Below are 12,891 nucleotides of genomic sequence, written 5' to 3'. Positions count from 1 at the left end.
GTGCGCCTGGAGTCCTGGTCTGCTGCTCAGCACTAGAGCCCCACCCTTAGGAGCCTTCACCCTTTTGTGCAAGGATCTCCCCACCTTCCAGCAACCTTAGGGCAGGGCCATGGCTGGAAGTGGGGCTGCCTCTGTCCCCTCACCCCACCTTGCTCCAGCAGTTGCTAGGCTTTGGGTCAGAGATTGAGGAAGGCCATCCTAACGTAGGCTGACCTGACCCGACTTGGGGCCCTGAAGTCCTCTCCAACTACCCAGGGCGAATGAGACCCACGGAGAGTTCCAAGTCTAAGACAAGAAGTCACTCAGCCAGAGCATGTGTGGGGGTGGGGAGGCAATGTATAGCTGGCAGGAAAGGCAGGAAGCATGCTGGGAAGGAAGTTATGGCTGGATACCCACCCCCACCCTTAGGAATAAGAAAGGGACTGTCCTTGGCTTACTCAAGAGCTACAAGGGTCACACATCAGGGCATCCCTATTAACTCTCGGAGCTGACCTTAGCAGCCTGAGTGGGCTAGGTCTCAGACGCTGGTGGGGCCTCGGCCCTGCAGTGTCACGGAGGTCAGGTGTTACCTGGCATGTGTGGGGGACATCACACGGGTGTGGACAAGACTGGGGGACCCTGCTGGAATAATGGTGGCTCTTACTCCATGATGACAGCTCAAATGAGACTCTCCAGCTAAGACCGGTGCTGGGCCTACTAATTCTGCCAGTGCCAAGGTTAACAAGGCAAAGCCCTGGTGCCCCATCCCCCAGGACCTGCTGGAGTTTAGGCTAAGGACAGACCTTGCCATTTCTGAGGACTATAATGGCAAGTAGGGGACACTAGAAAATGTCAGCTCTGACAGAGACAGAAGCCAGTTCAGACCTCTCTCTGCTCCAAGGCAGGCCTGCTGTCCTGTGGGCTGACCCAGCCTCACTAACTTGTTCAGAGCAGACGTCAGGCACACTACATGATGTAGCTAGAGGCTCCCACTGGAAGGTGGCAAGGGTGGCTTTGGGGACAAGCTGTGGACAGGGTTCTTAGCAGGCCAGCAGGCAAGGTAAGCCGGCAACCCTGACACTGAGCACCTTGTTACAAAAGCCAGGCTTGTACAGACTGCAGGTGTGTCCAGAGAGGCCATTCCATTTCCTAACGGCCTCCATGGAGGACTCTGTCCAGTAGGACGGACAAACGCCTATGCAAATACCCTGTGAGGTGAGGGTGGCAGGAGCCCAGTCTGTCCAGACCTTGAGGGGCAGATCTCTGGCCCCAAATGGCCACAGGAGCCCTGGTGGAGGGTAACTGGGCACCGTGAGGAAGCTGGGACGGACCTACCCACCCAGTTGCACAGAGCAGAGCAGGTTGTGAAGAGGGTGTGAGGAAAGAAGTAAACATCATCTGACACCTGTCATGGAAAGAGCAGCTTGTCGGCACAGCACCTCACAGACAGCACTCAACAGGAGCAGGCACAAGGCCCTGCAGACATGCTCTCCTCCCATGGTGAAAACAGCACCAGCAGCAGCAGGGCACTGCCCAGCCGAGGAGGCGGCTGGGACACCGGCTGGAGGCGGCTTGGGCCGTTGGCATCTATAGGAGCCCTCCCATGGTCTTTGTGCTTTGGTTGAGGGTGAGCACTCTGCCACCTGGTGGCTCCAGAGAGGCAGTCAGTGCTCCTGAGATGTGGTGGGGTCAGCAGCAGAGCAGTCCTAAACCCACAAGTCTGAGCCCCAGAAACCCTGTGTCTCCATGGCCCGAGTACTTGGGCAACGATCCTTCCCATCAGGGGTGCAGAGGTTCCAGTGGAGGGGTGCTGCCAGGCCAGTCCCAGACCCAGCCTGAGGTGTGTCCTGCCGTGGCGAGAAGCTGGCCAGCAGCTGTCGGGAAGGAAGAAGGCGTGAGAGGAAGGCAGCAAAGGCCAGTGGGTTCAGATGCCGCCTGAATCCACCTCACACCCACTTCTTAGCTCTCCTGGCTGCCTAGCCAGGAGGTACAGCTGCCTAAGCCAGAGAGCCAACGTGTATCCTTTTCCATTTGGGTAGAACCAGAGGTCAGCACACTGGACAAAGTGGGACAGAGGACCAGGACCCACCTAGTCACAACAGGACAAGGCTAGGGTTGCGTAGCTGCTTGTAAACCTGCAGGAGCTTCTGGGCTGTGGAGTAGGAGCTGACTTCATCCTCCGTACACAACTGGTCCCTCAGTGTCTGCACCTCCCGGAGCAGTTCCTGTGGGCAGGCAGCACAGCTCAGCCTGTGCCTTCACCTAGGAAGGTCTTGTACTTGGGAGGTAGTGGGTGGTCCAGAAAAGAGCACTGGGTCACAGGGCCTTAAATATGTGACATACAACCACGTGGATATAGGCAGGCAAACAGGAAATGGACATGACCCCCCCACATCTTGATCTCATCCAGAGAACCCAGCCCACACTGAAAACTGGGCAGCCTCACATGGCTGGTGCCCTCTGAGTACTGTCTTTCCTACATGCCATCTGGGGACATTCCTCATACCCAGGAACTGGGGCTCACCTGGTGGTTGGCATGGATCTGGTGTAGATACTGTATTCGGAGGTCAGGTGGGCTGGAGCCTTGGGCAGCTTGCTCTGTGACCATAGTCTGGGGAACAGAAGGGTTGCTGGGTGGGTACTGGAGAGTGCTTCCCAGAGTGAATGCCTCAGTCAGAGGCCAGGGTCTTCACGTCCCTCAGATCATAGTGACCACTTCTTATGTCTCCCCAAACACTATCTCCTGTGGAGAGCCCACTCATTCACCCAGCAGTGTTTCCCACCATGTTCCCCAGGCCTTTCCTCCTCGGAGACACAGGAGCTCCCACCCACAGTAATTAAGAAAGACGTTTCTGGAGTTTAAGTCAGGGCCTTCAATAACCCAGGGTAGCCTCAAACTTGCTATGTAGCTCAGGCTGGGCTTGAATTCCTGATCTTCCTGCCATAACCTACCAACTGTTAGGATTTTGGAATGTACCACTAGGCCTGACCAAAGACCCCTTTTTTGTTTGTTTGGTTGTTCAAGACATGGTTTCTCTGTGTAGTTTTGGTGCCTGTCCTGGATCTCGCTCTGTAGACCAGGCTGGCCTTGAACTTACAGAGATCTGTCTGGCTCTGCCTCCCTGGTGCTGGGATTAAAGGTGTGCACCACCACCCGGCCTTTTTTTTTTTTTTTTTTTTTTTTTTTTTTTTTTTGTGAGACAGGGTTTCTTTGTGTAGCCCTGGCTGTCCTGGAACTTGCTTTGGAGACCAGGCTGGCCTCGAACTCATAGAGATCTGTCTGCCTTTATCTCCCAAGTGCTGGGATTAAAGGCGTATGCCACAACATCCAGCTTAAAGCGCCTTTTTAAACCCTTTTAAACCTAAACCCAAATCTTGACTCTGTGACTCAAACTTTGGGCTGGGCCTTAGGCAGGAGCCCCATCTGATATATTTGCTCATTCCCTCTGCAGGCTCACTCAGGGCTGGGCATTCATTCTTGCTTTCTGAAGGCAGTCTAGCTTGCTAAAGGACCTTTTTAGGTATGTCAAAGCCTCGGAGCAGACCTGCCTAGGCTGAATATCCACCCCAGGGTCCTGGACAGTGTTACCTTTGGGGAAGCAACATCTGGGCAAGGTCCCAGTGGCTGTGGGAGATTCCTGTCTATAGACCATGGAGGTGCTTGCCTGAAGTTGCCCTGCTGAATGCTACCTAGGGGGCAGTTGCACAATGTGATTCTCTATCAAGGATCAACTGTGTCCCCTTGAAATCACACACCAAGTCCTAACTCTAGTTCCTCTGAAGGCAGCTTTTTATTGAAATGGGGTCTTTGCAGATGACCAAGATAAAAACCACTGGGGTGGCCTTAATCCTATGTGACTGTGTCCTTATAATGGGAAATTTGGGCAAAAGGTAACAGAAGTTCTTGGAGACTGGTGGCGCCACTGCTTTGGGGGGGACTACCCTGCTAGTAATCCACCGCATGGGGACTGAACTCCCAAACACACAAAGCCCACAGCTGTGTTACAGCCTGCTACTGTTACGCCACTCATTTTGCAGGTGAACTTCACAAATGGCTCAGGACAGGGGAGTCATGTGGTAGGGCTGACCTTCCAGCTCTGCAGGCAGCGAGCACCTCCACCTGTCCCTTCATCACAGAGCATCTGCCAGCTCTAAGGCCTGATTCTCAGGAGAAGCAACACCAGAGCACACAGGGACAAGTTCCGAGGTCAGGTTGGTGGCTACAGTCAAGAACTAACTGCAGACCTGCCTGGGAGCCACTGTGGACCCTGACTTGAGTGAGGATGGGCCACACCAGTCTCACATGGGTGATGGCACTCTGGACAGAGCCATGCTAACTGGCACAAGGGGAGTCTCTGTGCTGACGTGGCTTCTTCTGCACTGATGAACTGCCCTGGGCTGATCCATCTACTCATAGCACAGACACTTGGCCTGGAATCCACACGAGGGGCTTAGCCCCAGATAGGACAATAATGACTAGAAATTTATCAGACATATAGACTCGGCCATTTCTGAACTTGGGGGTGACACGTGCTGACAGCACACCTGGAGGGCTCACACACGCACCGAGATGCCCACAGCTGTGTGGGTCCATAGAAGAAACCTAGATACAGCTAGTGCCTTCAGAGCCTCCTTTCCCAACCTCCCACCCTGCTGGCTGTGGTACCTGTATTCGTCTGATGATGGCATGGTGCGCCCTGCACATGTTGGCCAGAGAGGAGCTCTCCACTTGGATCTCCACAGCCTGGATGGGCCCTGCGGGGCTCAAATCAGTCACAGCTACCTGTAACATATGAGGCTCTGAGTAGCTGCAACACAGCCCGGCCTGTTCTTCACATTTTAAAGGCGGGCAGGCTGGAGAACCACGGTAAGAAACCTATTTGCAATGGACAGCCATATCAGGGCGACTCAGAATCCAATCCTGTAGGAACCACCTCACTCTGGGCTGCACCCAGACCCAAGCTAAACTTGGCTCTAGGTCAGGAATGGAATGAAGGCCTAACACAGGGAGTTGAAGTGCCTGTTTGTGGATATCTCAGCACCCTCCAGGAGGTCTGACTGCGCTAACTAGACAGGCTGAGGGCTGGGTAGCCCTGTCTTGCTCTTTACACAGTGGCATAAGACCCAGAGCCTAGGGACTGTAGAAAGGCCTTGACCACCAATGGTTTCTCCATGCAAGCACAGACTCTGTCCACTGACCAGGACCACTGCTAGTTCTTAGCCTTGGCCAGGGATCATCTGGCTTAGATGTTGGTCACAACATGGCTTGAAAGGGCAGTGCAGTGAGGGATTGGAGTACATGGCCTGAGCTCTGGGAGTAGAGGTCCATAGTCCTTGGCAGACAGGGCTTCCTCTCCAAGAGTCTCTGACAGTAAGATGCAAAGGTCTATTGCAGGGGATCCTGGATGTAGGAGGACCCCAAAAAGAGGCTGTACGAGAGGGAAAGGCCAGAGCGGGTGGGATGTCTCACTTGAGGCTCCCCAAAGGGGCCCACTGCCCTTTGGTGGTCCAATAGGTTAGCTGATACTGGCTTGGGTTGGTTGACCACCAATACTGTATTTATCGTCCACTGTGACCCCAGCAGTGCACGTGATGGATCAGACAGGGCTGGTCCTCCCAGTGGCCCAGACTGACAGCCCAGTTAAAGTAATTCTCCATAAGCAATGGCCCAAGGACCCACTGAGGATTGTGGGCCCTGAGTCCCATCCCACGAACATGCAAGCGGCCCCTGCTTGCCTCATGGACGATGAGGTTGACATCGGTACCATCTGGGGCTATTCCCTGGATGGAAGACAGTGTCTGGGCCCTCACAACATCCACAGCAGCGTTCTCGGCAAGGAGCCACTGCAGGGTGGCACTGCACAGGTGGAAACCTGGAAGAGAGAGGTGCCTGCTGGAGTGTAGGCAGGTCATACTAAATGGCACCTGTGTGGCTTCCCTCAAATGTTCCTTTTCCAATGCCACCTATGTGTCCCAAATGCCCACAGTCTTACCACAAGTAGGGAGCTAAGATAGGAAGGAATAGGGGTCATCAGGAAATCATGGACCCAGAGCTAGAATCTTACTGGGGAGGTCCTCCAAGGCACAGGGTACAGTCCTAACTGCACTGTGGTGCCGACAGAAATGCTGTGCAGGATGGCTTCAGCCCTCCCCAGGACAGACTGAAACCAGATATACAACCCAACATCCACTGGGAGCAGGAGAGAGGAACCAGCAACCAGGACACTTCTGCCACACATCCGGTGCCAAACAATACAAACAGTTCAACACACTGTGGGAGCAAAAGCCAGGCCCAGTGCTGTGACAGACCTCAGACAGACCAGCTTCTGGTCTGGAGACACCGTGCCTGATGTGAGAACTTACCAGGCCACTCTTCACTGACACCTGTCTCTGCTTAGCTTGTGCCTCCTCACAGTTTTTAAGAAACACACAAAGGACATGACAGGGCAGCATGACACAAGACTCCGACAGCAATCAGGATGCAGTGAACTCGTAAGAGCCACAGGGAGAGAGGGGAACATCCTATTTTCACAGGCGACAGGGCCCTGAGGCCAAAGTGAAGCCAGTAGTGCCACCAACCTGAGTGACCACCCTCCAGGGCAGTCCTGAGGAGCGCCGCTGACACCCTGATGGATGCTGTAGATGGAGGCAAGTACTTGGCCCGCAGGGAGGCAGCTCCAGTTGGCTCACTGCCAGGGGCTTGGCAGGTCTTCAGGAAGGTTTCCACAGGCTCACAGGCAGGGCCAGGCACGCAGGGCGCCTGTGCAGGTTGTGAGGCCACACCAGGGAAGCGCAGACACTGCAGCATGTCCACTGTGCGCTTGCACAGGGGCAGGCAGACACCCTCTTGCTTAGGAAGGTTGAGAGGAAGCTTCTCCAGATAGGGGACCTCTAGAGGATCTGAAGGGGCCAGGGCCCCACCCACCACCTCCCTGAGGCTGTAGAAGAGCCAGCAGGACATGGTCACTGGCAGGTCAAGCATGCCACTCTCACTAGGGCCCAGGGGCAATGTCACTTCCCGCCGACTTCCTGGGCCAAGTCTGTCCACTGGAATGGTGTAGGTAAAAGTTGAACCAGCCCCATCCAGGTCTAAGGCAGAGGAACTAGTAAGCACCTGAATACACAAGGTCCAGCCCTGGTCCAGGCTGAAGCTGCTACTGTTTTCTAGTGTGCAGGTGGCCATCAGCATGTCTCGCAACTCCAGGCGGCTCCAGGAGAGAGTGATGGTACATGAGATGGGCCGAACACCCTCCTGGCTGGACAGCAGGGCACAGCTCACGTTCATGGCCTCGTTGAGACTTGTTATGGCCTTGTTGCGCTGGTCAACAGCTTTCTTCAGAAAGGACACTCTGCAAGGAACAGACACAACACCCAGGACAATGAGGTCACAGCAGAGGGAGCCACATCTGTACACCAGCTCTCAGAGGATGCCGGGGAAACCCTTCAGAAGCCACATTCAGTTGCTTGACCTGATCTTTATTCTTGGCTTTGGAAGGCAAGAAAGGGTGGAGACGCTGAACTGGCCTATGCCTGCCAGGGATGAAGTGCCCCACAAATCACCCCACAAGCTCCCAAATGGCCCCCTTTCTCCTTTGCAACACTCCACAGTAACAGTGGGTGGTAGACCTATGGGAATATCCCCAAGTCACAAGGCCATAAAGCCCATAGACAAGCAGCTCTAGGTCCAAAGTCATGAGGAGCAAGAGGAACTAGCACTGGTCGTGGCTGAGGGGAAAGTTTGGGTGTTGGAAACTTGGCTGAGAGCAGAAACACATTGGCCGTAAGGAGCATCCACAGAAACAGGCATCGGATTGGTGCTAGCAGGCTCCTGTATCCTGTCAGAGGGAAGGTGAAGGACTGAGAAGAAAGGGGTCTCTTGTCTTCTGAGGGCTTGAGTGCAGACTCTTTGGCCCCTGATGGAGATAGCCACACACATGGTTGTTAGGCAGAACCTCCCTAGCCTGAGTCAGCTCCACCCAGGATGCTGGCCCCCAAGAACAAGATACAAGCTCTTCATGAGCCAGAGCCTGAAGCTCACCTCTCAGACACATCACCGATGTCCAAGAGCAGCTCCTTAATTTTCTGGCCTGCATTTGCCATAGCCATTTTGGCAGGCACACGCACCTCAGAGTTCAAGTCCAGGCTGCAGGTGATCAGGCGTCCTTTGGAAGACAGGGCCAGGAGCTCGGTGCTACCTGATGATGAACACATGCAGGGCCAGTCAGCAGTGTCTGCTCTGGACTCCAGGAAAAGGGTTGGCAAAGGGTCAAGGCAGAGTCCAAGGAAGGAAATGAGGTGCTTGTGGGGAGACCAGGGAAGCCCACACCAAGGGGCTGGACAGAGAAGGTGACCATTGGTTTCTATACTCATTTTGGATTGCCTACACGAGATAGTGTCAGCCCAGATGTGATGCCATGGTAGTGACTGATCCACATAGACAGGACAAAAAGGGGCCAAAGGAGGACACTGTATGGCATCCAATCATTCAACAGTGTCTCAGTCTTCAATAGGCCACACAGAGCAAAGCTGCTGAGCCTTCCAAAGAGAAGTGCCCTTGGAGGCCGAGCTCTGCTCACCTCATCCTCACTGGGCACATCTCACCACATCCTGCCCTCTTCTTGTCACTGAGGGGACAGAGGCTGTCCCTGCCAAAGGGTGCTTGCTTCCTGACTCCCAACAGAGCTCTTACCATGAACCCTGAAGTGGGTAGTTTAGTAGCTGGAAATAAGTTCATTGGTGCCCTGGTCTCCAGCCACACCTATCCCTGCCCTGACCCTGTGGTAGTTTGGCTCTTCCAAGTGTTTTTCTCCTGATAAGCGGTTTTCTGCAGATTTAACCTATTCATAGTGGATCTTTATGGGAAAGCACTGGGGAGAGAGGAGTGTCTTCCTCTCAACCCAGAGCCTGGCAAACTCAGCTAAAGCTGTCTTAGAGAACTGAGACACCCTCTGAATGGCTCATAAACAGGTCATACAGCAGTGAAAGCAGGCTCATCCAGCCTCAGAGGACATAGGGAGGCTTGGCCTGACCTGATTTGAGACCTGCTGTGGGGGTATGCTCTTACACCAACCTCATAAGCCACATGTTGTGAGCTGGCACTCAACTGAAGAGCCAGGGCACACCCAGGTAGAGCAGCACACTGCCCAATCCCAGGCAGGACACACATACAGAGGTACCTAACCCCAAGACAGGAGTGAGTGAACCACTGGTCTGTGACAGGCCTGGCAAGAAAGCCTGTACCTGCCACCTCTGCAAAGGTCTCACCAAAGAAAAAAGCAAGGAGCAAGGACAGCTCAGGGGAAAGACTGTCCTAAGGCATGGTCCTATGCAACGGCAGCTCATACCTGTAGATGCCCTGGATGATACGTAGAGAGTGACGGCGCTGCAGATGTTCAAGCTGGCTGGGCACAGGGTGGAGGGCAGACCTCCTACGGCCCCGTCTGGCTTCTCAGGGTTCCAAGGAGCATCTCTCCGAGTCAAGTCTACCACACAGAGGTTTGAGGGGGTGCTGTGGTACATGTGGCCATCCCTGCCACAGGCGGCACAGAGCACAGGCCCGGGGAGGCAGTACTCACGAAGCTCTGGCACCAGATTCCCTGACTCACTCCAGCTGGCCTTGATGGCCAGTGTCCGGCCTTGGTGGCCAAGGGCTACCAGGCAGTCAGAGTGCACATTCTCCTCAAGCAGCAGCTCCCTTGCCTCTTCCTCAGCATGTGGCTCTGCCCTCAGAGCCCCAATGAAGACCACAGGTTCCTCCAGGTGATGGAGGATCTTGACCAGGACCTTTGGGTCACTGGGGGCTAACCCACAAGGGACTAAGGTCTTCAGAACCACACAACAAAGCTGGCCATCAGGAAGACCGCAGAGGATCACAGGGGACTGCAGGAGGCTGGCATCAGCTCCAAAGAGTAGGCCAAAGAGAGCCTCCTCTAGCACAAAGCAGCCACAGCCCTGCGGGTGGCCGTGAGGTGCCCTGGAGCCTGGCGGGAACACACAGCACAGCACCGGCAGGAAGCAGGGTGCTGCAGGCTTTCCCGGCACCCCACCTGGAGGGGTGCAGGTAGACAACTCCACCTCACCAACCTGGCCTCCAGGCTGAGGCTCCTCCCCTGGACAGGGACGCTCAAAGAGCTGCATCTTCCACTGGGTGGGGCCCTGTACCAGGGTGACCAGCATGTCATCCAGCACAGTGAAGGCACAGAGAGCCGCATCAGGGAGGACACAGGCATCTGGGTCCACATGGGTCACAGGGCAAGGGTGAGCCTCATCCTCTTTGTCCTCACAGGCCTGGATCACAGACCTTCAGGAACAATGGAACAGAAGTCAGTACTGGATGGGGTGGCGTCACGTTATGTTCAACAATAACCTGACTTGCTCTGAGCAGGCTAGGCAGAAGACATCACAGCAAGTGCCTGAAAGTGTTCCCATGGCATCCACAGGCTACTCAGCAGGTCACATACGCCACCTGACACACGGATCAGCCAGAAGCATAGCTCCACAGACAATGCTCATCGGTGTGAGAATGATCCCGTGTTGCATCTGGGCTGTGTCTGTTGAGTTTTCCCAGCACAAGCCACTGGCCAACAAGCCTTTGCTGTTACTACCAACAGGAGACACCTCTTTCTGAGACCCACTTCTAAGTGGTCTTGCCAGACACCTGAGGGCAATAGCAGTTGTGCTCCTGGCTGCAGACTTCACTACCTGAGCCTCAACAGCTAAGAACTTCATGGAAGCAGACACTCTAGGGTCACAACTGTTGGGGGCAAGAGGTTCCAAGTGCACATACAGATGGCCTAAACCGCAGTCCCCTGCCTCCTGCATGTTGTCAGTGGCCGGTCAGTACGGACAGGGGCAAACCGGGCACTGCTCAAAGGAGGATACGACAGCAGGTCTACCACGTGCAGGCCTCCCTAGGGACCCGACTTGTGAACTGGCCTGAGCCGCGTGGGGCCACGCCCCCTCACCTGTTCTGGGAGTCCAACGACAGACAGTAGATGCCAGTCCGTGCACACAGGACGTAGAGTGCCCTGCGGATGGCCAGGAGCTGCAGGTGCCACACCTGGTCGGGAAACTGGTACACCGCCTGGGCGCCAGGAGAGCGAGGTCAGGCGAGGGCACACGCGGCCCCGGCTCACCTCGGAACGGCGCCGCCCGCCCGCCCACCGCTCACCGTCAGCATCCCTCCCTCCTGGTCGTACACATAGACGAACTCGCGCCCTGTGGACAGAAAGATCTCCGCCTCATGACGCAGCACTCGCGGCTGGCCCCCCGCCCGGCCCCCGAGCGGGCAGCCGAAGTCGGACAGGTAGTGCACGCGCGAGGAAGCGCCCGCCATGGTGCGGGCGCCGGGCCAGGGCTCAGCCTCGAGAGGCGGTGCCGCCTCCAGGCTTTACGGCCGCCTACAGCGTGGCACGGCCTCCGCCGTAAAGCGGCCGCTGCGGAGGCGGGGTTGGGGCCTGTGCAGGGGCGGGGACGGCGGTCCGACGGTCCTGTAGCCGGCGGGAACGCCCCGTCACAGCGGGCGCGCAGACACCGTGGCTTAGCAGAGCCACGATTTAGAGCGAAACGCAGGAAGGCCGAGGGCCGCCGGAAAACCGGAAGCGGTTTTTCAAGTCCACTCCGGCCCAGGTAGGGGTCCTTGCCTCAGACCTCCTACCTGGCGTGCAGAGGTTGCTCTAGTACAAGGCTGCGTGCCACACCCGGTTTTGTGTCAGCACTGGGGAGGGTGTCACCAACATAGCACAGGCTCTTTGGAGTTGGGTGGCTCAGTATACTGTGCAGTCCCTTGATCAGGGAAAATAGGGCTTCAGGCCAGCCAGCCAGAACAGCCTTTCCTCCATGCACGAACTCGTCCGGATGCAAAAGGGATTCTGAATTGGAGCAGAGGATGCTGAGAGCCCTAAAGAGCAAGGTCTAAGAGACGGTTTCCATTGTTCTTCAATGACAGTTCTACTTGCTGCTCTTTGAGGGTGCCGGCTGAGATGAGAATCCTACTCAGAAACTAGATGCCACTGCCTATGTTCCTAGAGCGGTAGCTCCTCAGGCTGAGGCAGGATTGCTTGAGTTGAATTGTGGGGTCAGCCCAGGAAACCTTGTCTGGTAAAATGCTAGTCTGAATATTTCAGTGGCCAAATCTAGGAGTAAAGGTGTCTGGGGCACAACCAGGTACAAAAAAATGTCCCGTGGGCTTGGACATAGTTATAATCCTAGCATAGCTGTTTAAACACAATTCTGGGGCTGGAACATGGCTCAGCAGTTAAGAGCACATACTGTTCTTGCAGAGGACCCAAGTTTGATTTCCAGCATCCACAACCCTGGCAGCTCCAGGGGGCTCCCACATCCTCTACTGGCCTTTCTATTCATGTGCACAAAAACACACAATAAATGCTGGGTGGTTGTGGCACACACCTTTAATCCCAGCAAGCACTTGGGAGGCAGAGACAGGTGGATCTCTGAGTTCTGAGGAGAGGCTGATCTACAGATCAAGATCCAGGACACCTGTCTTGAAAAGCCAAAACACCAAATGATAAACTAATGTTTTTTGGAGACAGACTGTGTAGTCCTGGCCTATCTTTTCCTCCAGAGTGCTGGGATTAAAGAGGCATCCACCACCATGTCCAGCTGTAAATTAAAAAATAAAATGAAAAAAAAAAAACAAAAAACTAAAAACCAAACCACAACCTGGGGGTGGTAGTGGTGGTGAACCTACTGCCCAAATTCTAAGTGGCCTTTGAACAGATCTCTAAGTCCTGTCCCCAGGCTGCTCTGAAGACACCTTGGCTGGAAACGCCTGGGGGATGAAGTCTTCCTCTGCAGCATCTGAGTCTCTTCCAAAGAGTTGGAAGCATCCTCAGCTTATCTTCTGCATACCAGGTTTTAACACTCAAGACAGCACATGCACATACACACCAC

At 55.0% G+C, this 12,891-nt stretch overlaps 1 protein-coding gene across 2 annotated transcripts; it reads right to left on the bottom strand.

The window, feature by feature from the left end:
* Positions 1-1,387: 1,387 nt before the first annotated feature.
* On the bottom strand, positions 1,388-12,829 carry Faap100 (FA core complex associated protein 100). Of its 2 annotated transcripts, XM_052758891.1 has the most exons (11): positions 11,150-12,829; positions 10,944-11,062; positions 9,324-10,279; positions 8,018-8,174; positions 7,094-7,328; positions 6,559-6,739; positions 5,716-5,852; positions 4,646-4,762; positions 2,504-2,590; positions 2,069-2,204; positions 1,388-1,853 (listed from the first exon to the last, which is right to left on the bottom strand). In XM_052758891.1, the coding sequence occupies exons 1-10, from the start codon at positions 11,312-11,314 to the stop codon at positions 2,073-2,075; spliced, it is 2,286 nt and encodes a 761-aa protein (XP_052614851.1). In that variant the 5' UTR covers positions 11,315-12,829; the 3' UTR covers positions 1,388-1,853; positions 2,069-2,072. The 2 variants fall into 2 exon arrangements, with proteins under 2 accessions (XP_052614851.1, XP_052614850.1); XM_052758890.1 differs by having other exon boundaries at positions 6,559-7,328.
* Between the last annotated feature and the right edge of the window lie 62 nt (positions 12,830-12,891).

Source organism: Peromyscus californicus, unplaced genomic scaffold (assembly GCF_007827085.1).
Source record: "Peromyscus californicus insignis strain IS unplaced genomic scaffold, ASM782708v3 Scaffold_3__1_contigs__length_106647218, whole genome shotgun sequence".
Lineage (NCBI taxonomy): Eukaryota > Metazoa > Chordata > Mammalia > Rodentia > Cricetidae > Peromyscus > Peromyscus californicus.
This window is presented reverse-complemented; position numbering and strand designations above follow the sequence as displayed.